The sequence below is a fragment of the Molossus molossus genome, unplaced genomic scaffold, assembly GCF_014108415.1.
Source record: "Molossus molossus isolate mMolMol1 unplaced genomic scaffold, mMolMol1.p scaffold_m16_p_1, whole genome shotgun sequence".
In the NCBI taxonomy this organism is placed as follows: Eukaryota; Metazoa; Chordata; class Mammalia; order Chiroptera; family Molossidae; genus Molossus; species Molossus molossus.
The window spans coordinates 65,804,984-65,832,959 of NW_023425344.1; the positions used below are offsets into that span (position 1 = coordinate 65,804,984).

Genomic DNA, 27,976 nt, shown 5'->3' on the forward strand with positions numbered 1-27,976 from the left:
GATGTTTCTCTCTCTCTCTCCCTCCCACTCTATCTGTACAAAAAATGGAAAAATATCCTCGGGTGAGGATAAAAAAAAAAAAAAAAAGTTTTTATTGACTTTTTAGAAAGAGGAAGGGAGAGAGAGAAATAATGATGTGAGAGAAAAACATCAATTGGCTGCCTCTTGTGCACACCCCCTACTGGTGATGGAGCCCACAATTCAGGCATGTGCCCTGACCAGAAATCGAACCTGGACCTCGCAGTTCATGGGTTGATGCTCAGTCCACTGAGCCACAATGGCTGGACTGTATAACACTTTATTTAATTTATTGGGGTGACACTGGTTAATAAAATTATATAGGTTTGCCCTGGCTACTGGTGGCTCAGCTGGTTAGAGCATTATCCCGTACACCAAAAGGTTTCGGATTCGATCCCTGGTCAGGGCCTGTGCAGGAGGCTACTGATGTTTCTCTCGCACACTGATGTCTGTCTGTCTGTCTCTTTCTCTCCTCTTTTCCCTCTCTCTTCCTCCTCCTCTCCCTCTCTCTCCCTCCCCACCTTTTTCTCTCTGAAAATCAATAAACATATTCCTGGGTAAGGATTTAAAAAATTACATAGGTTTCAGGTGTACAATTCTGTAATACATCATTTCTGTATTGTATTTTGTGTTCACCACCCATGTAACACTTATTTAAAAAGTGTCAGGAGCTCTGTTTTTCTACACGGCCTTGCCTTGTCGGCACCTGATAAATCTTGCAGGTGTTAGGTATACACATAATTCAGATGAGAGGACGGCTGAAACTCGGTTTGGGTCGTGGTGGTCATGTGCCTGCTCTGAGCCCTTTAACTTTGCTTCCAGAGAATGAGGCCACCAGACATGTAACTTTCCAGCTCTCTTTATCTGTGATGCCTCAAAAAAAAAAGTTCTTGTCTACACCCACCGGTTACCTTTTCCCCTTTGGTCTCAGACAAGGCGGTGCTCTTCCTCCTGCCCTTCCACCCGCACACCTTTTTTTGGCTACCTTAACCCTTCCTCCCATCACTCGGCTCTTTTCTAACAGTCCATGCTAAGAGTCAGGCCTTTCTTAGCTGAAAGGGCTGACACACTCTTCCTCACTCCTTTGTCTTACTCGAATCACATCTTTCTTGTTCCCTTCATAGCCAAAGCTTTGGAGACAGGAGGTAAGCCTGTGCCTGCTCCGTCCTCCTGTACTCTTGCTGTACCCATGCTGGCTGGCTTGTGCCTCCAGTACTCCCCTGCACTGTCCCCAGAGTCCCCAGTGCACTAAGTCAGGAATGCTCTTGAATGTAGCCTGTTTGACCTCTCTGTGGCATTTGAGGCTTTGGCCCACCACCCCCTAAACACTGCCCTCCTTTGTTGTCTGGGTTTCTCCCCCCTTGGAACATGCCTTAATCTCTTTTGGAGGCTGCCTTCCCCCTCCTTCTCCAGGGCTCTGCTTTCAACCATCTTTTCTCCTCCTGCAGCTTTTCCCTGGTCATTTCATCTGCAATTAGGGCTTCGACCACTGAACTACTGATGACCACCAAATTGATTTTTCTAGCCTGAAACTTCTAAGTTCTGAGCTCTAAATCCTTTTATACAGCTGCATGCTGGACTTTCCTTGTAGATGCTGTGCAGGAACTCAGATTCTGCCTGCCTACAGCACCTCTTCACCTGTACCTCTGTACCTCTTCACACACACAGCCTTCTTCCTCGGGCATCAGCACCCATTCCTTTCTGTCCCCTACTTTATCCATTTGGGAATCCTGTCCTGTGGAGATTACTTGTTAAGTATCTGTTGAAAGCTTCTTCTTTCTCTTGCTCACTGCCCCTTCTTTAGTTCAGATCTTTATCACTTTCTTGAACAATTACAACTTTCTAACCTGTCTTCTTCCCTTTTTCTTCTCTTCTAATAATCTACCACACTGTTCCACAAAAGAGTGATTTTTTAAAAAATTTTCATTGGGAAGAGGGAGGAGGAGTAGGGAGTGAGGGGAAGGAAAGGAGGAGCAGGAGGGGAAGGGAGACAAGATGGGGAGGAAAAGGAATGAGGATCAAAAAGAGTGATTTTTATTGTGTGAAAACCTGATCAAGTTATCCTTGTTTAAGATCCTTGAGCACCTTTTCATTACCTTCAGGATAAAAATCTAGATTGTCTCCCTTTGCCTTTTCTTTTTTATTGTATTAAAAAAATTTTTTTTTAATTGATTTTATAAGAGAGAGAGAAACATCAGTGTGAGAGATACAGAGATTGGCTGCCTCCTGCACGCCCTGTACCGGGGATTGAGCCTGAAACCTAGGCATGTGCCCGGACCAGGAATTGAACCGGAACCTCTCAGTTTATGGGACAACACTCAATCCATTGAGCCACACCAGGGCTGTTTTGTTTTTGTTACTCCTCACCTAAGAATATTTTTTCCGTTGATTTTTAGATAGAGTGGAAGGGGTGGGGAGAGAGAGAAACATTGATGTGAGAGAGACATCGGTTGGTTGCCTTCCAGTTGGGATTGAACCCACAACCTGGGATTATGCCCTGACTGGGAATTGGACCCACCACTTTTTGCTATATGGGATGGGGCTCCAACCAACGGAGCCACACCGGCCAGGGCCAGCTGCCTTCTAGCTGACAGTCTTACCTGTCTCTCCAGGCTTGGGTTGTGGCTCTCCTGCTGCTGTTTCTCTCAGCTGTAGCCATGCAGACTTTTAGAGCTGACTTTCTCCTGTGCTCCTCAAGTCCAGACCTCTAGTCTCAGCACTTATCCTTGGTATCATCCTCTGAGCCTTGTGCACTTTGAGGGCAGGATCATTTGTCTCATATGCTTGTTTCCTGTAGCACAAGTGAGGACTGGGGCAAAACGGGTTTTTCCTACACTGTGTTCTGCTCAAAGAGTTCTTACACAATTCACTTTGATCTGAAGTCTGAAGGATAACCTCTTACCAATGTTGGTTAGAGCAAAGAGAGGAAATCAGTTTGATACAAGACTGAATTTTCTGCTGAGGACACTTGGATGGGAAGTAGGCATTAAGTTCAACAATTTTTGAAGGAATTGTTTGACTTACTATTTTCAGCCTAAGTGTTTCCCAGGTCATTTTAGTCATTGTTGCTTGTGGATTTGAAAATAAACAGCTTAACCCGAACATTAGACGTTCTTGGTAGGTTCCAGCCTCATAATTACTGTACTTGAATTGAGTTTGGAGATTAATCAGGTAGTTTTATATACTAAAAAAATGTAGGTGTTTTCCTCTGCATTAAATAAGACACCAGATTTTCTTTAGTATATTTTGGGTTTTATTAATACAAGTGGTACACATAATAAAATTGCTGTTAATCTCAAAGGATTCTCAATTTTAAACATTTCACCTTTGATTGAATTGTTTGGCGGAATGAGACCACCCTTTTTTTGGTAAGGGCATTAACTCTTCTAGATCACTTGGCTGTCATTACTTGGTGTCCTAGTAGCTTAAGAATTATTGACCCTGAAAATACCCATCTGGCAACCTGAGTTTAAATTTTTAATAAGATTAATTATCTTCCAGTACAGGGTAAAACAGGGACACCAGAGTCCTTTATGTCCCTTATATTCTCTCAAGATTTCAGTTAACTAGTTGCTAAGATGAGGGAAAACACTGGTGTGTTGTTCTGAACCTAATTGAGTCCTTTATTGTGTTATGACTCACCTATAGTTCACAGATTTATTCCATGCAAGTCATGTAAAATAACTACACTGTGGTTTGTTTTGCTTACTTGGTTCATGTTTTTAGTGATCTGTCAGGCTGCATTTGCCAATCCCTGAAGCAAGCTTTGGCAGGAGCTCGTGCAGCAAAGAGGAGACAATGCAGCAGAGGCTGCTTTGGACTTGATGCCTTCCCCACACCTCACACCCCACACCCTCGGCCAAAGGCCTTTTTTATTCTCTTTGAGGCAACTGAAGATGTCCACATGTACATGGGGCTATGTTTAGCTTTAAAAGACTCTTTTCTTCAAAACAAGCATGCTTCCCAGTCTCTCATTGCCCCATTTGGGAGAGAAGAAAGCATTTAAGCCAGCATTGGAGAGTGCTCACCCACAGAGAGGCTGTGTCTTGTATGGTGTGTTGAGTTCCACCATATAAAAATACTAGATTTCAGCCCTGGCCAGTTTGGCTCAGCGGTTAGAGCGTTGGCCCATGGACCAGAGAGTCCTAGGTTCGGTTCCTGCTGGGGGTACGTACCTTGGTAGTAGTTTGACCCCGCCCTGGTTGGGGTCCTGTGGGTAGCAACCAGTTGATGTGTCTCCCCCCCGCTGTATCTGAACATAAATGCAAAAAATGTCCTTGGGTGAGGATTAAAAAAAAAAGTACTAGATTTCACATTGAAATCTGGATTTTGATTTTTTTTTTTTTAATTATTTTTATAAAGAACCAGAAGCACTGATAGGTGTTTGCATGTCTGCAGAGCAACAATTGTCTGACCTCAGGGCAACACGCTCTGGCCTGCCCCATCCTGCTGGGCCTCTCATACCCCTGCTCGAGCCCCGTAGGTGTTGATGTTCTAGTCTGAGAATTATCTACAATGTTTCTACATTCTTGTGATTATTCCTTCCTTTGGGCACATCCATGGGATGAGAACCCAGACATGCCAAAGACTTTTTTTTTCCAGGATTTATAATTGAGTGTGTTTAATGGTTTCTAGTTAGAGTAAAAAGTGATTGATTTTCAAAAATTTTAAAGAAATTATGTAAACCAGTTCCTTCTTTGCTGCTTTATCTTTTGCCCTTATTTCCAAATATGGAGATATTTTCCTATAAACCCATAAATGTGTGTGACTCAGGCACTTGTTCATATTTTAGTTTAAAAAATCCACAATTTTAACCTGTTGTTAAATTTTTTGATTTCTAGGTTTCTGCCACTACCAAACACTGTGGAATATGGATTTTTACCTCCTTGTCACTAAGTAGAAATGTAGAAATGTGCTCACTTAGTTTTCCTGACTGTGGAAGAGGAGGGATAGTCAGTCATGCTCTTTTTGGCTCTAAAGTAGTATGGTTCTTTTTTAAAAAAATTTTTCTTTATTGATTTTTAGAGAGAGAAGGGAGAGGGAGAGAGAGATAGAAACATTGACGAGAGAGAACATTGATGAGTCGCCTCCTGCCTACCCCCCACTGGGGATCGAGCCCGCAAACTGCCCAGGAATCGAACTGGCGACCTCTTGGTGCATGGGTTGATGCTCAACCGCTGAGCCACACCAGCCAGACAGTATGGTTCTTTTTAAAAAAGGAATTTGAATTATAGCAGTTGGACTCTGATGTTATTTCCCATACCAAGTCCAGTAGCATATCTTTTAATAGCTTTTGCTCTAAATTACTTTTCTTGTTTTCATAGCGAATAATAGGAAGTTGGTTTTCAACACCCATTCAGCAAACAAGAGCTGCTTTCTTTACTTTGATCTTAGCAACATACAGGTCCTTGAATACAGCAGATCCTCGAATAATGTCATTTTGTTCAATGCCGTTTTGTCATAAAATTGATGAAAAAAATCTCTTCTGTGTCAGGGACACTGTATGTGTGGGGTTTGCACATTCTCCCAATGTCTGTGTGGGTTTTCTCTGGGGACTCTGGTTTCCTCCCACACCCCCAAGATGTACACGTTAGGTGACCTGGCATGTCTACATTGTCCCAATGTGAGAGGGTGTCAGTGTGGGTAGCCCTGTAATGGAAGGGTGTCCTGTCCTGGGTGGGTTCCCGCCTTGTGCCCTGAGCAGCTGGTAGAGACTCCAGCTACCCTTGACCCTGAACTCAAATAAGCAGGTTGGAAAATAATGATCTTGTTTTTATTAATCTTTATGTATAGTTCACATTTATTTATTCATTTTATTTATTTTTTGTTAATCCTCACTTGAAGATATTTTTCCATTAATTTTTAGGTAGAGTGGAAGGGAGGGGGTTGGGGGAGAGAGACAGAGAGAGAAACATCAATGTGAGAGAGACACATTGATTGGTTGCCTCCCACACAACCCTGACCAGGCCGGAGACCAAACCTGCAACTCAGGTACCTGCCCTTGACTGGGAATAGAACCTGCAACTCTTTGGTCTGAGGGCTGATGCTCTAACCACTGAGAAACCGGTCAGGGCCACATTAATTTAATATTTAATATGAGCAGTATTTGGGGTCTTTATTTAGAAGTCTGCTGATGTTTTTGTGACCAGAAATATGCAAATTTTGTTTAATCAGTGAGTCTCTGATAAAACTGGTTTCATTACACGTCATTTCACTTAAAGTCACAGTTTCCAAGAACCTATCAACACATTGAGAATTTACTATATGTATACATTTTGTTTTTTCCTATATGAATAGCCTTTATTGGTTGCAACTTAAAGTGGAAAATAGGAGGGGATATGACAGCTTCAGCTCGTGGGGTGGTTTCAGAACCCCCCCACCCCCCAAAAAAAAACTGTTTTGGAGAATTTCCAAACTACTTTTGTTGGATGTCATTTTTTCCTCTAGTGCTGTCATTGCTGAGAATTTTGATGTATTAATACTTATTTATAACTAGGGATGAATAATAAGTATATAAAAGAACATGTAATATATGGACCACCAAAGACTCATTGGATGTTGTTGGAGAGAAGGAAGATATACTTTAAGTTTTTTTTCCCTAATTAGGTGGGACTCCTTTTTCTTCTTTTTTTTAATCCTCATCCGAGGACATTCTTCCATTTTTTGTTCAAGTAGAGAGGGAGGGAGGGGGGGGAGAGAGAGAGAGAGAGAGAGACATTGAGACATTGACATGAAAGGGACACATGGAGTGGCTGCCACCCGCATGACCAACCAGGGCCCGGGACAAACTGCAGCCGAGGTACGTGCCCCTAGCGGGAACCGAACCCAGGTCTCTCTGGACCGCAGGCCAACGCTCTAACTGCTGAGCCAAACTGGCCAGGGCAGGTGGGACTTCTTTATATCTAGGTAGAGGTTAAGAGTATCAGTTTTGGCTTAAGAAAAGACTTGGGTTTGAATTTTGTCTTGATCTCAAATTAGCCTCAATTTCTTATCTGTAATTAGTAATATAATCTTCCTCATAAAATAATTGTCATATTTAAATAAGAAAATATACAGTATACCCTTAGATCAATGATTGACATACAGTAAATGCAATATTTAATAAATAGCTGCAGTATCTACATCATCAGGGTAGTTATTTTAACCCTGTCTAAACGTATGAGTAAATGGTCCTGGCCAGTGTGGCTCAGTTACTTGAGCATCGTGCTTCGCCCTGAAAGGTCACTGGTTCGATCCCTGGTTGGGGTGTGTACGGGAGGCAACTGAATCAATGTTTCTCTCTTTTTCCCCCTCCCTTCCTCTCTCTCTAAAAAGACAAATAAGCAAACACACACACACACAAATGTATGCGTAAATGTAATAGATTCACTTCTTTGCCTTGGCTTAAAATCTGAAATTTAGGTAGTTTTAATAGCTTTGAATGTTACATTTTTAAAGAAATTAAGTGGGAGGTAAGGTCCTAATGGATAATGCTCTGGAGTCAGAATACCTGGGTTCATTTTTCTTTACCTTTAAATGGGACAGTTTTACCTGAGCTACAGGGCTGTTGTGAAAACGAAGTGGAATCTGTTAGCCTAGCATATGGTAAATGGTGGGATTCCCCACCTGCCCTTGACATGCATGACAGTAAAAGCAAATTAACAGTGTAGGAAAATTGTCTATTACCTGTCTTCAGGTTGTCTTTATTGATTTTACAACTAGGTTAAGACGTCACCAGGATACTAAGAAGTGTCCTAATGTTCTGGATTGTTTTGATGGTGTTTCTCGGTTGTTTTGGTGAAATCATGAATTTCTATGTCATGGGTTTAATTTCATTTAAGTTTTAAAACATGATGCTTTTTAAAAAAAATATGTTTTTATTGATTTTTTTTTTCTTTTATTTTTTTAGAGAGAGATAGAAACATCAATTGGCTGCCTCCTGCATGCCCCCTACTGAGGATTGAGCCCTCAACCCGGGTATGTGCCCTGACCAGAAATCGAACCTGGACCTCTCAGTCCATGGGATGACGCTCAATCCACTGAACCACACCAACCAGGCAGAACATGATGCTTTTTAAAACAAGAGACCTGAATAAATATTTTGTGCCACTAATAAAATATTGAATGCCTGCTGTATTTTCGAGATCCTAGAATTATATTAGTGGTTGTGAGAACTACTTGAGGCTAGTTCAGCTTTCAGTTGTATTTGGGCGTCATGACACAAAATGGAAAAAAAAAAAGATGGTTCTACCTGACCGGTGTGGCTCAGTGGTTGAGCATCAACCCAGGCACCAAGAGGTCATAGGTTCGATTCCTGGTCAGGGCACAAGTTGCTGGCTCAGTCCCCAGTAGGAGGCGTGCAGGAGGGAGCTGATCCATATTTCTCTCTCTATCTTTTCCTCTCCTTTCCTCTCTCTCTCCAAAAAATCAATAAAAACACACTGAAAAAAAAAAAAAGATGATTCTGAACCGCAGATCATATAGCGTTGACTTTGTGGTCTGGGCCACAAATCCAGTAAAGATAGGCATGTGTAGGCATATTTTCCTGTGATTTTGAGGCTTCCTGAATCTGACAGAGGGGATAGTGACACTTGTAAACTCGTAAAGCAGGATGATTCCACTTTGGGTTCAAAGAGTATTGATTGATGTGAAATTCCAAGAATACAGGAGCATCAGTCTTTATTTTATGTAACTTAATGTGAGTTAGGAAAAATAGACACACTAACACATGAAATCCAGGATTTTATACATTTTGTTGCTTAGGATGAGACCAAGTACAAAAGGTGAGTTGATCATAAGGTGATTTAAATGGAATAGTACAGGTAGTACAATATGGCATCACTGCCAAGGTAGTGTGAGAATGACTGAAGTTTGGGTAAAACTGTATTAGACTATACTTTGAGTCACAAAGGAAAATGTTTAAAGAGCTGGAGCAGTGTCATAGAAGAAAGATAAGCTTGAGGCATAGAGGTGACTTGAAACTTTTCCTTGCCTTCTCTAGTGAAAAACTTCATGTTTGAAGAACTTGTCTCAGTCTAGAACTAAATTTCTCCATTATTTTCTTTTCCCCTTTCATCCAAATGGTTCTTAATATATGTTTCTACTACTGACAGCTGTTACTGGTACTAGTGCTACAAATACCATACTGTAGACACTTTTCTGGAGTGAAGAATATCTTTTAGAAGCTTTTATAATAATACTGTTAGAAGTTCATTTCTGTCTGTGCCAGCAGGTTGTTCTGCAAGTTTTTGTGTGGTGTGCAGGATTTGAAGGAAACTTGGGTTGGACTCTATTTGAACTTTTTCAGAGGTGAAAACAGTGCATGGGCCATAGATTATTTTTCAGGATATCAGAATAGGGTAGAGTATCACTATATAGTAATGTTAAGATATAGCTGATTTAGATAAAAGTATTACAGCCTGTGTTTTATTTTCTTTGCTTGCAGACTTAATAATTATTTATTGATTGGCACTGTGGGATAGCTCATGGCATTCATCTTTAAGAGCAGGTCTTGCTCCTCTCTCCTTTCCCCTCTCTTCTCCTCTTCCACACCTTTGCCCCCTCTTCTTCCTCTTCTTCCTCCTCCTCACCGCCTCTCCCTCCACTTCTCTCCTCCCAACCCTTCGTGTAAAAAAAAAAAAAAAAGAACAGGTCTTGTCCTGGCCAGTGTGGTTCAGTGGTTAGAGTGTCAGCCTGCATAATGAAGAGTCACAAGTTTGATTCCTCATTAAGGGCACATACCTGGGTTGCAGGTTCCATCCCCAGCCCAGTTGGGGTGTGTGCGGATGGCAGCAATTGATGTGTCTCTCTCACATCGATGTTTCTCTGTCTCTCTCTCCCTCCCTCCCTTCCACTCTCTAAAAATCAATTGAGAAAATATCCTCAGGTGAGGATTAACAACAACAACAAAAGCACAAGTCTTATACCAGAAGCCTTAGAATGGAGAAATTCTCAATATTGCTTTAGTGGCTGATTAAGCACACACACACACACACACACACACCACACCCCCCACCCAGGGTTTGGCTTTCTTATTGCCCAATAGACCAGCGATTTTCAACCTTTTTCATATCATGGCACACACAAACTAATTATTAAAATTCTGCAGCACACCAAAAAATATTTTTTGTCGATCTCACCAAAACAAAAAGTGTGATTTTGATTTATTCACACCAAACAGCTATTGTGTTGGCTGCTGTCATTTCTTAATTTGACAGTGTAAGAGAAAAGAGGTCAGTGTCCCTGACTAAATAGTAAGTTATTGCATTGTTAATTTTTTTATTATTATTTTTTAATCCTCACCCGAGGACATTTTCCCACTTTTGTTCAGATAGAGTGGGAGGGAGAGAGAGGAAGAGAGAGAAAGAGAGAGTGAGAGAGAGAAACATCAACGTGAAAGGGACACATCGAGTGGCTGCCTCCTGCACGACCTCAACCAGGGCCAGGGACGAATTGCAACCAAGGTACGTGCCCTTGACTGGAATCGAACCCGTGACTCATTAGTCCATGGGCCGACGTTCTACCATTGAGCCAAACCAGCCAGGGCGATGTTGCATTTTAAAAAAATTCTTGCAGCACAAGTTTGAAAATCACTGCTGTAGACTCTATAGGAACACTTATGGAGAAGGGTGTTGTTGATGTGATTGTCTTTGCTTTCCCCTCCTAGCTGTGCAACTCTTCTCAGGGGAAACTTTTTTTACTCTTTCTCTTTGTCCAGTATGTGGCTTGACATGGGGGTATCCTGCAAGACAGACCCCGCCAGGCTTATCAGCACTGGCCTGATGGACAGCACCATACCCCAGCCCTGGCTCCCTCAGTCCTCCTCGTCCCTGGGGTCCAGGATTCCAGCCTCTACACATTACCATGTTTTCTCTACATTAATTAATTCAGAATTCGTTAGAAACATATTGTAGCCACCTGTGTTCATTGGCTGGTGGATTCTTCAGAACTGGAGAGACTGGCAGTTTCAGGGTAAATCAGAAGGAGATACAAGCAAGAATTGTGCTATTCAGTTATTAAAAGATATGAAATTTGTTCATTCATTCATTCAACATTCCCTTCCCCATTCCAGAGGAAGTTTTCATAGACATTCATTAAGTAAAAGTTGTGTTTGGGTGATGCTGTGGAGAAGTGGGAAAGCTTAGAATGGAAGGACATTTCATGTTAGGGTAGTATCATAATAAAAGTGTTGTCTATATTTTATTGAGAATGCACTGTGTACCGGGTACTGTGCTTAATCTCTTTCCATGCAGTGAATTTAATAGTTGGTCCCTGGCAGAGCCATGTCTGGAAGCTGGTGTGTCGAACTCAGAACCTACCTAGCTCATGAGTACCACCCTATAAGCCAGAACCACTGGGCATTACTTGGAGGAACATCTAAGATTTTTGAGAATCCCCCAATTTGCAAAGTCTGCTCAAGTTTTTTCCATAAACTGCAAAAGGAACTTAAACTTCACAGGAACTACTGTGCTTCTGGGCAAGGAGCAAGCGATGAGCTACAGTGAGAAGTGGATTCTAGGTATTGAATTCACATTGTGGCTGAGCAGGATTCCAAATCCATGCCTCTTGTACACTTCCAGGGTGGGTGATAAATCCAGAGTCAAGGACTTTGGGGATGTATTTTTAGTGGCCATAAGTATCACCCAGTCTTTTCTGCTTCTATAAGTTCTAGGTAGACTTCATGAAAGCAATAGGTCAGCCTTCCCTTTGTAGCTGGAACTCAGTTCCTATAGAATTACTTTGAGAACATGTGTTTCTAATATGTTAAAATTGTTTGGCCAAAATGAACAAAAATATCTACATAGTAAAATTTGAAAGCACCGAGTGTTGTTCAATACTTAATTGACTATTATACCCTGATTTTTATTTCCTGTTGATGTGCTAGATTAAAAATAATTATATGGAGAACATATATACTGCCCATAAAAAGTTTTATTTTTTATATTAGGTTTTTTCTTATGCAAAAAATTACAGTATTATGAGCTGCTTTAGTGATAACGAGTAACCTCAGTAAAATACTAAGATGACTATGTTGAGGGATAAATTTAAAAATCTTAGAAAACGTAAGATCATTTGTTTCAAAATTCATAATGTTGCAATTACTTAAATGAACTTTTTTCCCCTCTAAATCTTCTAAAATTCCTTTGCCATTGATCTGTGTGTATGTGTGCGTGTATTTATGAGGTTGGGCATGAAATTGGCAACATCTGTCCCTTTGGCAGTTTTGACTTGTGTAAAGCATGAAAATTCTCTTACGTACTCTATGAAAAAATTGCCTTTATATCTTGTCTTACTGATATGTATTTACACATAATACCTAGTGATAAAATTAGTTATATAGAAAATTGTGAACGAAATGGGGTTTTAAGTTTAGACATCCTCAGGTGTAGTTGTGCAGACACACTAGTTACTAGGTGGGGTTTAACAGGAACTCTCACTGGTGGCTGAAATATTTTGCTTATGTACTATCAGTTGCCTTAAATCCTGTAGATTATTATATTGACCTGTATAAGTAAATATTAAACTATTTAGGGGTTTTGCAGGGAAGTAGAAAGAGTGGAGGATTGCCCGTTTCTTAAAGCTGTGTGTTTTTAAACTATGAGCTTGGTGCTTTACACAAGTCAAAACTGCCAAAGGGACAGATGTTGCCAATTTCAAACGTACAGGGGGAAGGCAAATATTGCTAAGCAACGGTGTACTTGCGAGAGCATTTTTAGGAGCAGAGCCAGGGGACTTGTGCCTGGGAGCACTGGTGCTGCTTATGGCTCAGTACTAGGGGAGAGATGAAAAGTTCTTCCCTGTCAGGGCCGCCATTGCAGTCGCCAGCACGAAAGACTGACCTAGTGGCACCGATTAGGGCTGCCAAAGGGATGTATGAAAACAGGAAAGCTTGTTTGCCATGTAGGAAGGCAGTAAGACATGTTCACAAAGGTAAGTGCCCCACAGTGTACAGCTGGCCCACAGTGAGTCCGAGGAAGTGCAGCCTGAAGTTCAGGTGGGGAAGGAGGAGCAGGAGAGAGGCCTCAGAAGACTGCTCGCTCCCTTTCTTTTCCCCCTTCTTGTCCTCTCTCTCCCCTTCCTTTCTTTTATTTCTCCCCCTCCCCTCCTTTCCCCCTCTTTTTGCCTCCAGTTAGGGACTAACATCAAAGAAGGATCAAAATAACCTCTGTAATTCAGTGCTGCTGTCTTTGAGATCTTATAAACAAGGTAAATAAGCTTTTCAGCCACAGGTATTCAGCCCCTCCCATGTCCCCTCCCTTGGTATATACTTGATAGGTAGCATACAGGTGGTGTGGCTTTTTTTTTCCTCTTTCAGCTGCCACTAGAGACTTGGAATACCTCTTGAGATTTTGCATGGTTGTTGGTTTGGATTATGGATTTTCCTTTCTCTTCTTCCTGTTTCTCTGTCTTTCTAAGGAAATAATGGAGTAAGAGTAGAGAAAACATAATGTTATAATTTTGTATCTCTACAGAATCACAGCATATTTTTGGAAACTGTTTTAAGGAAATTAAAAACATTTTAAATAAGCAGTTTCTTGCCACTCAGATTGCTTTGTCCGTCATTCAAGCTCTGGTCTTGAACTGCTGGGTAACTTGGCAAATGTTGATGGTTTCTTTTGTCTTCCTAAAGTAAGGGTATAAATTGAAGATATTGGTAGTTTAAAAGCTTAAATATGTGTGTGCATACACATGTGCACCCTCTTCCACCCCTGTCTGCTCCCCTTCCCTCCCCTCCTCCCCCTCCTTCCCTCCTCTTCCCTCTCCTCAGCTTTTATTGCCTTGTTTTGTTTTTCAGCAGACAAATGGAATTTAAGTCAAATTTAAAAGATTGTGCAGCTCCTACCCAAATATAAATAGTATTGATTTCTACTAGTCTAGGAATATTTCTAAGTAATCATACTTCAGTGTGAGGCAGGTGTAGTAGATAACTTCTAATGTTCTTGTAGCTTTACGGTTCTCATTTATTCAGCATAGTTTGTGGTCGCATAGTCTGCATCTATGTGGGGTGTAAATTTATGTGATAAGTCTAGTTGGAGAAGGTGACAGTGTTTCCATTTTCCCCTCAGAAGATAACATGTGCTTACTTTAAGGTTAAGCAGTAGTGAATCTACTATCAGTCACAAGAGAGCTGAGAAATTGGGGAGAAATAATGAGAAAAGAGGGAGAATCCTCACGTTATTATATTGCAAACTCTTCCTTGATTGATTTGAATTCAGGTTATATACCTTTTGGCTTTTTTTTAGCAGGAAGTATGTCATAAAATGCCTTGGAGAACATGTTACCCCAGACTTAGAAAGCAATAGACTTTTCTAGTGGCTTACATCCCTCACAAATAATTTATTTTTTAAAGACAGTGTTCTAGCTAAATCTGAAGAAATCAGTTTATTTTGTTCACAAAAATCTTTTGAGGGATTTTATTAAGGAAACAACTTTTCCATGTTGAGATTCCTCTTATAAGTTTTACCTAAACAAGATAGCAAAACAGTTAAGACTTACCTGCTCAGGAGCCAATCTAAAACTTTTCAGGTAGACAGCATTGTTGTGGTGCTATACATAATACTGCTTATTTTTACAGAGGATTTGGTTGTGTACCAATGAAAGAACTTCAAGTTGAAAGAAGGATCTTTTGTCTTGGCTGGTTTGGCTCAGCGGTTAGAGTGTCAGTCTGCGGACAAGAGAGTCCTGGGTTCGGTTCCTGCTAAGGACACGGACCTTGGTTACATTTTGTCCCTGGCCCCTGTTGGGGTCGTGTGGGTGGCAACCAGTCGATGTGTCTCTCTCACATTGATGTTTTTCTCTCTCTCTCTTCCTCCTCCTCTCCCTCCCGCTCTATCTGAAGATAAATGCAAAAATGTCCTTGGGTGAGGATAAAAAAAAAAAAAAGAAGGATCTTTTTTTTTTTTTTTTAAGAATGGCACATGCCCCTCCCTGGCAGCCTGGCCATGTGATTACAATAATGTCAGAAAGGGAAGTGGGCTCCCGAGAGCATTTCCCCAGGGGGCCTGTGCCAGATGTGTGGAAGTCAGGAGGCCACAGCTGGATGTATGTAGAGCTGAGATATAATTTACTTCTGTTAGTTTGACCCTCCCATCTTTTAAAGACAGTTTTCAAGGGAAGTTGCTTTTGTTGCTATTAGAATGATTGCCTGTTTTCACATTATCTTTTCTCTGGCACCTAGATTCTGTGTATTCTAGAAGGATTTAGAAGGAAAGGGAGTAAACAGGAACTACAGTCAACCCAAGAACATTTGGGAGTTATGTGGTTGAGTGACCCTGTCTGCATTAAAACTCTCAAAGTTGGAATCTTGGGCCAGAGCTCTGGATTATAGTAAAAATTTTCATTACTTTTAAAACTTCTTCACTGCATGTGTCTGTCAGTGTGAGGGGACAAGAAGGGTCAGGAGCCCTGGCCGGTTTGGCTCAGCGGTTGGAGCGTCGGCCTGCGGTCCCGAGAGACCCGGGTTCGGTTCCCGCTAAGGACACGTACCTCGGTTGCAGTTTGTCCCTGGCCCTGGTTGGTTGTGCGGGTGGCAGCCACTCGATGTGTCCCTTTCACATCGATGTTTCTCTCTCTCTCTCTTCCTCTCTCTCCCTCCCGCTCTATCTGAACAAAAAATGGAAAAATGTCCTCGTGTGAGGATAAAAAAAAAAGAAGGGTCAGGAGATGGTGAGAGGAACACTGAGATGGAAAAAGTTGTGAGCAGAGCCACTGATAGCTTCCTGTCTTCAAAATGGACATAAATAACTCTACTATAACTTTTAGAATTTGATCATATAATCTATGAATGCTCATGGCTTTAAATTCAGCAAGTATTAGAGTATATATATTTTTATTATTATTTTAATCCTCACCTGAGGATATTTTTTTCCATTGATTTTTAGATAGTCAGAGGGAAGAAGTGAGAGAGAGGGGATACATTTTTTAATCCTCACTGAAGGATATGTTTTAGAGGGAGAAAAAGAGAAAGAACATGGATGTGAATGAGAAACATCGTACCACCCCAGCGGGGGATCAGACCCTCAGTCTAGGTATGTGCCCTGGCTGGGGAGCGAACCCAAAGCCTTTAGTGTCCGGGATGACGCTCCGACCAGTTGAGCCAGCTGCCGGGCTCGAGTACATTTACTTTACAAGCAAAGACAATTTTCTCCTTGGCTCATTTTAATACCTATTTAAAATAAATTTAGGAATAACTTTTAAAATACAGATTCATCTACTCTGCCCCTTATATTTATAAAAAAAATCAAATACTGATGCTTATTGAGTGACTAAGTATTTGTTCAAAACTTTGTTATTAAACATATTTTCACTTTGCTTCAGCTTAGTAAATCAGTTTATCAGATGAGTTTTGCTGGAAGTCCGATGTAATTTATCAATACTTTAAGACTAAACTTACAAAGATAATGCAGGAAAAAGAAAAGATTAAGTCTACCAGAGACTCAGTAGAATTAATAAGCTTTCCCCCCCAAAAAGAATGACTGAATCTAGTTTTTGATAGCATATAGAAGAGCAAAATAGTCTCTTAAATTTAGGTGTTCTTTGATGATAGGATTCAATAAATGATTTATAACATTATAATATTAAATGAGTTATACTTTCCCAGAATGCCCTTTGGCCCTTTTATAGACCCTGGCAAGACCTGGTTGTTTGTTATACAACCATTAAAGCCAAAAAAAGAAATTTACTTGTTCAGAACTAAGACATAAAGGGCAAGGCCTTCTTTATTTGCCTTCTCTTTTCTGTGTTGATTATAGTATCAGTAAGTCCCAGGGTGGTTTGAAGCTCAGATTGTCTCCTCAGAGTATATATCCCTCTGGCCTACTGCTTCAGTAATTTTCTTTCCTTCTTTTTTTCCCCTGGATTCTGTGTTTTGTTTTTTAAAAAGTATCCAATGCCAGGAGACAGACAACCAACACCTAGCCCAGAGGGGACTGTTGAAGAGTACTGCTGGAGTAAACCCAGGATAAAATCTTTATGTTTTTTCACACAAAGCATGGATTCTCAATGGCTTATTTTATCCATATGATTTCAATTTCTGTCAACCTCATCCAGAAATTGATGGGAAGTTTTTCTTCTCGTGACTCTGTAGTCTTAGCTTATGCCCAGCCGGGGGTGGTGGGTGGGGGGTGGGGGTGAGTGGGTAGGCAAGGCACCCTATGAAATAAAGAATTAGACATGGTTCCTGAACATTGTTTGCCCTTAAATTTGATAGACACATGCACTCAAAGACAGAGCAGTAATACAGGTTTATGTATGTGTAAATCTGGTCATGGTTGACAAAGTAATTTAATAGTGTTGTTTTAGACTCAGAATCATCAGTTAATATGATTTCCGAAACAACACTTGTGTGTCTGAGTGTGTCTGTATGTGTGAAGAGGGGAGACAGGGACAGAGGCAACAGCTGAATGGGGATGGAGTAAGCGTGGTAACAAAACACCATCAAACTGTGGTTTAGCACCTTCTCTGCAATGATATATTCTAATTGCAAATTAATGTACCTACTCAAAAATAAAAATTAAATCCCTTTCATAGAGGAGATTGTTTAGTAAGAATTGGTTGTAGAAGTGGAAATACAGTTAGGCCATTTGAAAGAACTTTTTCGTCTATCATCACTGGAATGGAACCAGTGTCTAGACTTTTTTTTTTTTTTAATCCTCACCTGAGGGCATTTTTCAACATTTTGTTGAGATAGAGTGGGAGGAAGAGAGAGAGAGAGAGAGAGAGAGAGAAACATGGATGTGAAAGGGACACACTGAGTGGCTGCCACCCCACACGACCGAACCAGGGCCAGGGACAAACTGCAACCGAGGTACATGCCCTTGGTTGGAACCGAACCCGGGTCTCTCCGGACCACAGGCCGATGATCTAACTGCTGAGCAAAACCGGCCAGGGTTAGACTTGTTTTTTGTGGTGCGTGCGTGCGTGTGTGTGTGTGTGTGTGTGTGTGTGTGATTTATTTATTTATTTATTTATTTATTATCCTCACCTGAGGACATTTTCCCATTTTTTAATTCAGATAGAGTGGGAGGGAGAGAAAGGGGGGAGAGAGAGAAAGCATCGACATGAAAGGGACACATCAAGTGGTTGCCACCCACGTGGCCCAATCAGGGCCGGGGACAAACTGCAACCCAGGTACGTGCCTTAGTGGGAACTGAACCTGGGTCTCTCTGGACGCTCTAACCGCTGAGCCAAACCAGCCAGGGCTGTGTGTGTGTGTTTTAAAGCAGTGCTTTTTACAGTCTTACTAAAATCATTCATGGTTGCTATGCCCACAGTGGGCTTCGTGAGGTCTCATGATCTTTCATCAAAGGCACAATATTTTAGAGCCTTCGACCAGCGATTTTTAACCTTTTTCATCTCATTGCACACGTAAGCTAATTAGTAAAATTCTGCGGCACACCAAAAAAAAATATGTTTGCTGATCTGACCAAAGAAAAAATAGATACAACTGTGATTCATTCACACCAAATGGCTGTTGTTGTGTTGGCTCTTGTCATTTTTTAAAATTTGATGATCTAAAGGCATAATCTATGATACTAATTAGAGCAAATTGCTTCACTGCTATAATCAAAAGGACAGAAAAGGAACAAATTAATTCATATTGATCTTTATTGATACTTCAGAACACTTCTTTCTGTATGGTTTTATAAGATTCAGCAATGATATTCAGGGTTTTTTCTTGTTTCATTTTTAGATTGCTTTTGCTTTTGTTGGTGAAAAATAGACAAGGAGATGATATAGTTTGCCTATAAATACTAGATATATTAGCTCTCACTAAAAATTTTTTTTTTTTATTTTATTGGGGTGACATTGATTAATAAAATTATAGGTTTCAGGTGTACAAATCTATAATACATTGTCTGTGTATTATATTGTATGTTCACCACTCGAAGTCAAATCTCCTTCCAGCACTGTTTATCCCCCCTTTACCCTCTTCTGCCTCCCCCCCACTTCCCTTTCTCATTTTTAATAAGTGAATTGGAGTGCTAGTACATCTTCCAAGCTTCCAGTATTCTTTTTAAGTGTTTATCCTGGAGTATTGCTCAGTCAGCTGTCTCAGGAAGACATACACCCTTCCTTTACCCAACCCAAGCATGCCTGGGGTACTCCCTTCCCACCAGTCATGATCTCATGTACCTGTCACCTCTGAAACTTTGCTCTCTGAGCCCAGCTGGTGTGGCTCAGAGGTTGAGCATCTACCCATGCACCAAGAGGTCACCACTTTGATTTCTGGTCGGGGCACATGCCCAGGTTGTGGGCCTGATCCCCAGTGGAGGGCATGCAGGAGGTGGCCAATATATGTTCTCTCTCATCGATGTTTCTATCTCTCTCCCTCTTTCTTCTTAAATCAATAAAGAAAAACCAAAAAAAAACCAAAAAACTTTGCTCTCTGAGAAATTCATGCTCCTAAATAAACTGCACTTGGGCAACTACTAGTCCTTGGGTGAAAAACATCTGATTGGGTTGGCGGTGGTATGGACTTTAGTTATAATAAATAGTACTTTTTATTTTTCTCAAATTGAGGATTTCTGTATCTTAAAAAATATTTTTCTGTGAAGTTTTCTGGAGTTTTACAAATGTGAGCAAACATTACTTTCAAAATACAGAAAAAATTTCAGAATTCACTTACTCTGTAATTGCTTTTTGGTGAGCTCATATTTCTGGATTTTGTTGGAATGCCATAAGGTGACAAAATCAAATTCATTTAGTTCATAAATATTACTTGCATATCTGTATTAATCCAGAATTATGCAAGGGCCCTTGGAAATACAGAGACGAAACAACCCCAGTCCCCACTTGCAGGGAGCTGGTCTAGAGAAGACAGATTAGAACACCATGGCCTGTCATTCAGAGCTGCAGGTCACTGGACGGTCAGGTGGAGGACGACTTCCAGAAAGGGAAGCCTGTGTTTGTGACACCCCTGCTTCCACACTGTTCTTTTCTAGATCTTTTGTATGAGTAGAATTGCTTGGTCTTTTCACAATACATTTTTGTTGGATCATAACTGTAGGTGACCTATAGATTGCTCTTCATTTTAAATTATCTTGTCCTTTATCATAAATATCTTTCCTCCTGTCCTTGAAAAATTTATTTGGAGAACTAGAGAGATTTCTTCGGTTAGCATAATACTAGTTGTGTTAGCCTTCACATCTGGCAGACTGTTTGATGTTTAAAAGAGGCTTCCAGAAATCATGGGACTAATTCTTTGCTGCATATTGGGAGTTTATCACCTTAAAAAAAACTATACCAAACCTTTCCACTATTTGAAAATATTTGGGAAAAGATGAGATAGAGGGTGTTTAATTTTTAAAAAATCCTCACCCGAGTATATGTTCATTGATTTTAGAGACAGAGAGAAAGAGAGAGGGGGAGAAACATCAGTAGGTTACCTCCAGCATGTGTCCCAACTGGGAATCGAACCCACAACCCTCCATTGAATAGGACAACGCCCCAGCCAACTGAGCCATCCAGTCAGGTGGGTGTTTAATTTTTTTCACAGGATAATTTAACAAAATTTGTTTGCAATTTATATAATAATCCCCCTTTTTTTTTGGGTTGAGTGGAAGGGAGGGAGGGGGAGAGAGAGAGAGAAACATCGATGTGAGAGAGACACATCGATTGGTTGCCTCCTGCACGACCCCACCAGAGCCAGGGATTGAGCCTGAGACCCTTCAGTCTGAGGGCCAATGCTCTAACCACTGAGCCCGGCCAGGGCAATAATACTATTTATTATTTATTATTCTTTAAGAAAACTGTTCAGAGTATCTTATTTTCTGTTTTCTAACTCATTATCCCTTCTTCCATATTAACAATCTGTAACTTTCTTTTTTAAGTTTGAGTGTGCCCATAATTTTGTCCAGGGATTTAAAAACATCTCATCCTCAAATTCTGGGTGTGGATTGTTTAGGCAGTTGCCCAAAGGGCATGATACTTCTGAAGTAATACTGCTGGCACAGCACCGTCATACCTTTTCCAGCCAAAGTAGGCACACCCAGGCAGCATGAGTGTGTCCTTGGACTAGGCCTAGCTGTCTAGGCACTTCACTGTGTGCTCACAGAATGACATTAATTTTACGTCAAAACCTTGTTGAGGTAGGCCTTCTGGTTTCCTCCTCTAATCTGTCTCTTGGAAATATTGATTATGTCATCCTAATGATAAATGCTTGAATTTATTTGTATGGCATTAGCTTTAACGTGTATTATCTTACTACTTTCTCAGAACAATCCTGTGAGGCTTTGTGTGTTTCAAATATGTCTGACTGCTCAGTATTTAAGTATGACTGACTAAAAGAGACACCCCCCAGGAGGGTGGGGAGCAAAACCCTCTCTTTCAAGAACTATATAATCTAGTGTGGGAAACAAAGAGTGAGCTGGCCAGCGAGCACTGGACCAGTCCCGACAACATGGTTTTCCAGGATCACCCCTGGTCCACCAGTGCCGGCTGACTGGACATCTGTGAGAAGTTCAGTGTGCTAAGTGTTAGGGTGGCACCCCGAGCCCTGAGGAAGATGCTTGGTCCGTCAGAGAGGTGTGTCTCCGGGAGAAGGAAGGCTCCATAGAGGAAGGCTCACAGAAGATAAAGCAAATGAGGAAGAAGACATTTAGATGTATTTTGAGAAAATGTTTATCCCTGGTGTATTTTTTTCTTGTTTGTTTTTTTAAATTTATTTTTTATTGTTGAAAGTATTACAGATGCCCCCTCTTTATCCCTTGTTTTTTTTTTATCTCAGTGTAATTTTTGTTTTTATTTATGAATTGATAATATATTTCATGATTCAGAATTTAAAAGGTAAAGATAGATACAGTGAAAATCTTCCTACACTACCCCCAGCCACCTAGTTCTACTTCATAGAACTGATCGGTGGTATGGGTTCCTAGTTTTTTCTTTCCAGTGGTATTTTATGTATAATAAGTAACTCTGAAGACATGTTCTTTTCTCACTATTACCTTTTCATTTATAAAAATACTAGCACATTCTGGGTCTTGTTTATCCTCCCCCCACCGCTAACAATGTCGTAGAGAGGACCCCACATCAGTGCATGAAGTGCTTGTTCCTTCTGTCATAGCTGCGCAGGGTTTCTGTGCAAACAGTAGGTATCACAGGTCTCTTAGCCAGTTTTCTATAGAAGGGCATCTAGATGGTTTCCAGTATCTTCCTATTTGCAAACTGGATTGAAGTGAACAACTTGTACATGTCTTTTGGTACATGTAGGAGTTGGTGTTAGAAGTCAGGTTGCTAGGTCAGAATATGAGCAATTCGAATTTGGTGACTGTTGCCAAATTGCTATCTTCAGAAATTGTGCCACTTAACCCTCCCACCAACCACGGCGTCGAGTGCCAGTTTCCCCACAACTGTCCATAGACACAGTATTGTCAGGCCTTTGTGTTTTGTTTGGCCAATCTGATATGTGAAAGTAGTTTCGAAACTCTTCATGTTTTTAAGGAGAAAACAATGCAAAACAATCTCCTCTTTTTCCCTAGTATGCTGATTTCCATGTGGTTTGTTCTTTAAGAAGTTTACTTATAATTCAGACAAGCAACAATGTTTAGTAAATCTTTGAAGCTCTAAAAATTGGAATTGGAAACTTAACAGTGTTCTGAGTTCTGTGACTGAACTCATACCAGCAAGCAATGTTTGCTTGGTGATTCAGCAAGGCACAATAGTTTCCTGCTTTACAGAACTTGTAATCTGGAAGCACCAGAGATAAAACATGGGGTGCTTTGACTGGAAAGTGCACACAGCTGTGGAAGCACATGCAGTTTCAAGAGGGAGGGACTCAGGGAATGTTCAAGTTTCATGTTTGACCTTCGTACCAACTCTGTGAATCAGTTTAGATTGGTAATATTATGCCTCCATCACCATGAGGAAGTAGTCCCAAACAAGTTGAATCTTATCCAGGATTGCAGAGCCAGAACTAGAATCAAGATCTTTTGGCTTCCTTCCTCAGCGTGCTGCCTTTGTGCTCCTTATAGTTCCTGGTTAGTGAGAACTAAGCCTTTTTGAGAATCACATTGTTACAAAAGTGCTGCTCTGATGAAACTTGAGAAATTTAAAACACAGTATTGTGAGAGCCTCCTGGTCTGGGTAGTGAGGTATATTTCTTCCATCCGGCTCTTTTTAGATTATTTAAACAAACTGTGTCATGCTTAGAGGACATTTACTAACATATTTTGTTTTAGTATCAGTGCATTTCCTTATGATTACACAATGTCATTCCAAGAGGAGTGAGAAATCAGACCAAGGCCAGCATGTTGCCTTTTCTGGTCTGAAGTTTCTGTACTAAGGGATGGATCTGGAGTTGAGGGGTGGCGCAGTGCAGTAGCTTTCTCCCCCTGCCAAGCTCATGATGGTGCAGCTTACAGTGGATGGTATCAAATGGAGGAAATAATAGTGTGTGAAGAATTTAATGCAGTGTCAAGTGCAAAACGTATTCAATAAGTAGCTGCTAGTATTTAACTTTTTTTATTTTATTGATTGGTTTTAGAGAGAAAGAAGCATCAATTTGTTGTTCCACTTATTTATGCATTCATTGGTTGATTCTTATATATGCTCTGACTGGGAATGAAATCCACAACCTGGGTATATCGGGATGACATTCTAACCAACTGAGCTACCTGGCCAGGGCCACTGGTATTATTTTTTAAAAATTGAATAGAATTATGGTTCTTATGTTAAGACCATTCCCTGGTGGGGAAGTGAGGTCTCTGCTGGAAGGTCTGTGTACAGACAGGACACCAGGAGGGAGCATGGTCTCCTTGACGCACCTAGATATTGAGAGTGGGGACAACAGTGAAATTAGTAGTTTGAAGTGTCCTGAAAATTAGAGCTTCTTGATTCATGTAACTAGCATAGATTTTTGTTGCTTTTTATCATCTCTTGTTGTTTGAGGACGTCTTACCTGAAGATCTTCAGCCTTGACTCAGCTGTGCTTCAGGGAGGCTGACTGTTCCCTCATTGGCCTCGGTGTTAAAGGGAGAGCCTGAGCAGGACGGGCGGTCCTCAGCCGGGCACCAGTGGGAAAGTGGACTTTACCGAAGGGATTAGGCCATAATGGTTTGTTGAACCACCCCTCCCTTTTTGGAACGTCTCCTCCCAGTGGCAGACTTGGAGGTGCCAAGTTGTACTTCATTAAACAAGGTAGCCTGTCTTTCCAGCACTTCTCTGCAAATGCATCTGAAATACCTGTACTCTAGTTTCAGCCTCTAATTTGAGTTGGAGGAAGAATGGAGCTACGGGTCTCAGGTAGATGGAACATAAGGTGGGCTCCTATTATACAAACTATCTTCTTACCTCCCCTCTTTATATATATATTTTTTTTCTTTATTGATTTTAGAGCGAGAGGAAAAGAGAGGGAGATAGAAACATCTATGAGAGAGAACATCGACTGGCCACCTCCTGCATGCCCCGCACTGGGGATCAGGCCCACAACCTGGGCATGTGCCCTGACTGGGGATTGAACTGATGATCTCTTTTAAATGCAGTTTTAAAATATATCTTGGGCCCTGACCAGTTTTGCTCAGTGGTTGGAGCAATGGCCTGTGGACTAGAGAGTCCCGGGTTCGGTTTCCGCTAGGGGCATGTACCAAAAAGAAAAAGATAAAGTATATCTTGGTACGGAGGCATCAACTCTAATTCTCTAACTTTTCAAACAGTTCTGTGTAGATGTGTGGGTGGGGAGTTAAGAAAACTATAAAGCAAACATGGTAGAGAACCAACATTTGGGGAATCTGAGTGAAGGGTTTGTGGAATTCCTTTTACTATTTTTGAATTTTTCTCTAAGTATGAAATTTCTTTAAAAAATATTAAATACATATTTTAGCATTTTTTTCCATGTAAGCACATATATTTACATAATTATTTTAAGTCCGCACAACATACTGCTGGATGTATTGCAAAGGTCTTTAGATGAACTCCTGTTGCTGATCATTGATCACTTCTGGTTATTTGCCATTATAAACAGTGCTGTGTAGAGATCTTTAAATATGATATATTCTCAGGTATTTGAAATGGCATCCCCAAACCCCTTCGAAATACTCCCACTTCCATAATGGAACTCATAGGAAGTTCACAGTAAATTAACCAATTAATGCTTGAATCTAAGAACTTATTTAGAATTTTTAATAGGTTATATGACTACTGTTCAGCATTATGTATCTCACCCTGATACTAATAAACAATAAGCTATAGAAAAATGTTTTCAGTCTTGGTTCATATCATGTAATAAAAATTTAGGAGAAAACGAATCCTTTAGTGACATGAAACATCTTGGCTACGTGTTGACCGCTTGAGTAATTATGAAGAGTAGAAAGTCTTTTAGTGTTCTGAAGTTGTAACATATTGACCTCATTCTGTTGGAAGCAGTGAGCAAATCTTTTTAGCCTTCATTCCAACATGGTTCACTTTTTCACTGATTGCCAGAATTTTTTTTAAATAAAATTTTTAAAAATTGATTTGAGAGAAAGACTTGTTCCACTTATTTATGAATTCATTGGTTAATTGTTGTATGCACCCTGACTGGGGATCAAACCCACAGCCTTGATTGTGAGATATTTTGATTGGATTCCCTTTCTCATTCCAGCAACAGATAGGACAGCGGTTCTCAACCTGTTGGTCGCAACCCCTTTGGGGGTCGAACCACCCTTTCACAGGCATCTCCTAAGACCATCGGAAAACACATATTTCTGATGGCAATTTATAGCAATAGCAAAATTATAGTTATAAAGTAGCAATGAAAATAATTTTATAGTTGGGGGTCACCACAACATGAGGACTGTATTAAAGGGTCGCGGCATTAGGAAGGTTGAGAACCACTGAGATAGGATGAGGGGCTGTTTGACCAGAGTCATTGCAGTAATATGCTCTGTTCTGTTGATTCACCTTCAACTTCTGATTATTATTTTTCCTAATGATGCATGTGAAAAATTTACCCTTAGGTCAAAACAGCATTGATTTCTCTAAAATATTTGACATTTTAGCAGAAATGACAAAATAGCATGACATTCCTGCTAAAATGTTTGGTTACTAATGTTTGGTTCAGTTTTTAGGTAGCCCTTAATGGTTTTGAAAACAAAAAGTCAGTAAGCAGGTCTAGTTGTTGACATGCAGAATGTCTGAAGACAGGTCAGGTAGGACCATCAGATAAAAGGAGTATCTGTGATTCTTTGGTTATACCTCCTAACTTTCAGGCCCTACCTCAAAAATAACAGACTGCAAACATTTCAGTAAAACTCGTACTCAGGCAGATGAAATCGCATTTGAACGTTGACATGCCCATTAGAATCAATTCCAGGACCGTGCGAATGTTGTATGTTCTTTTCATTCTTTTTCCTTCTTCCTTAGAATAAACTGGAAAGAGGGAAACAGATTTATAAACTCTAATTTAGGCACTAGCAGCCTGTGCTGTATTAAATTACACTAAAATTAGAAACCAGAGCCAGGAAAAGGGCCCTTTTCGTGTCCGCCAGCTGTGAGTCAGGTACCGCACCAACCTGACAGGAAGACCAGCGCTCTGCGAGGCCGCACAGCTAGAGGGGCGAGGGCTGGGTGGAACTTGCCCGAGGCACTTGGCTCCCGAATTGACACACATCAGACGTTTCTGTTCCTTTGAAAACCATGAAGTCATGGGCTTTGTTTCATGTCTCTAGTTAAGGAAGCTTTTTTTTTTTTTTATCCTCACCCGAGGATATTTTTCCATTTTTTGTACAGATAGAGTGGGAGGGAGAGAGAGAGAAACATCGACGTGAAAGGGACACATCGAGTGGCTGCCACCCGCACGACCAACCAGGGCCGGGGACAAACTGCAACCGAGATACGTGCCCTTAGCGGGAACCGAACCCGGGTCTCTCCGGACCCCAGGCCGACGCTCTAACCGCTGAGCCAAACCGGCCAGGGCAAGCTTTTTGTTTTTTAACTTTTAACTTTTCTATTTTCTCCGCACTTATAAAGACTATAAAATGATGTTTCCTAGACACTGTCTGTGTGGTGGTGCTAGCAGCCGCCGCCATCATTTGTTTCACTGGGGATAAGGAAGAGGTATAAATAGTGGAACTTTTCTCTAAAACACGAGGTAATCTCTCTCCTTAGGGTCTTTCTCTGGGGAAATATTGTGTATGTGTGTATATACATATTTGTGTGTATGTGTGTATATAATGTGCATATAAAAAATTAAAATGCTGAGTTGAATTAGGACTAGAGACATTTAGCTTTAAAATGAATTTTTGGCAGGTTAAAATATTGCCCCCCAAAATCTATTCTTAATTGGATGTCGGCCTCCTTACTGCATGGGCTTATGCTAAGGTGTTCAGATCGTCACCATCTTTGTGTTCATTTAACTTGGCTCGCTGGACAGATGTTGCTATGAAGGAGCAAACTGGGACCCTGCTTTTATCTCTCTCTGCCTCCACTTATGTTATATTTGTTATTCCCCTAGACTTAAGAATACACTAATTTTTTTCTTTTAAAAAAAAATGTTTTTATTGGTTTTTTAGAGTGAGAGGAAGGGATAGAGAAACATCAGTTGGCCGCCTCCTGCATGCCCCTTATTGGGAATCGAGCCCACAACCCAGGCATGTGCCCTGACTGGGAATCGAACCAAACCAAACCGGGACCTTTCAGTCCATGGGACGACACTTAATCCACTGAGCCACACTGTCCAGGCTATACTAATTTTCTTTACTACATACATTTTCATTGGAAACTTTTGACCTGGAGGTCATATAATTAGTCCCCCACAATTAAGTCAGGTTAATCTCTTTTGTCTTATTTCATCCAGAATGTCAGGTTCCTAATATTTAGCTATAGTTGATTCTACTTCTGAGAGAGTTGCTGTATTAATACTAGCATCTACTAATATTCTAGTTGTTTGTGTGTACTAATTTTCTCTTTCTCTCTTTACACTTTCAGCAGACCTACTCCAATGAAGTCCATTGTGTTGAAGAGATTCTGAAGGTGAGTTCATTGTTACTGTTTCTCACTTGAAGAA

General features: G+C 40.8%; 1 protein-coding gene across 6 annotated transcripts in view; it reads left to right on the plus strand.

Moving 5' to 3' along the window:
* The window catches only part of AFF1 (AF4/FMR2 family member 1), a 194,861-nt gene that overhangs the window by 108,958 nt on the left and 57,927 nt on the right, over positions 1–27,976 (plus strand). For 5 of the 6 annotated variants that reach the window (XR_004959416.1, XM_036260263.1, XM_036260265.1 and 2 more), the window contains one exon: positions 27,898–27,942. Coding sequence is in view for 3 of the 6 variants with exons in the window: in XM_036260263.1 (XP_036116156.1) it covers positions 27,898–27,942 (45 nt within the window). In the remaining 3 variants the exon portion in view is untranslated. Of the gene's footprint in view, positions 1–20,423; positions 20,471–27,897; positions 27,943–27,976 lie in introns of those variants that run through there. The other variant, XM_036260266.1, reaches the window with a different exon arrangement.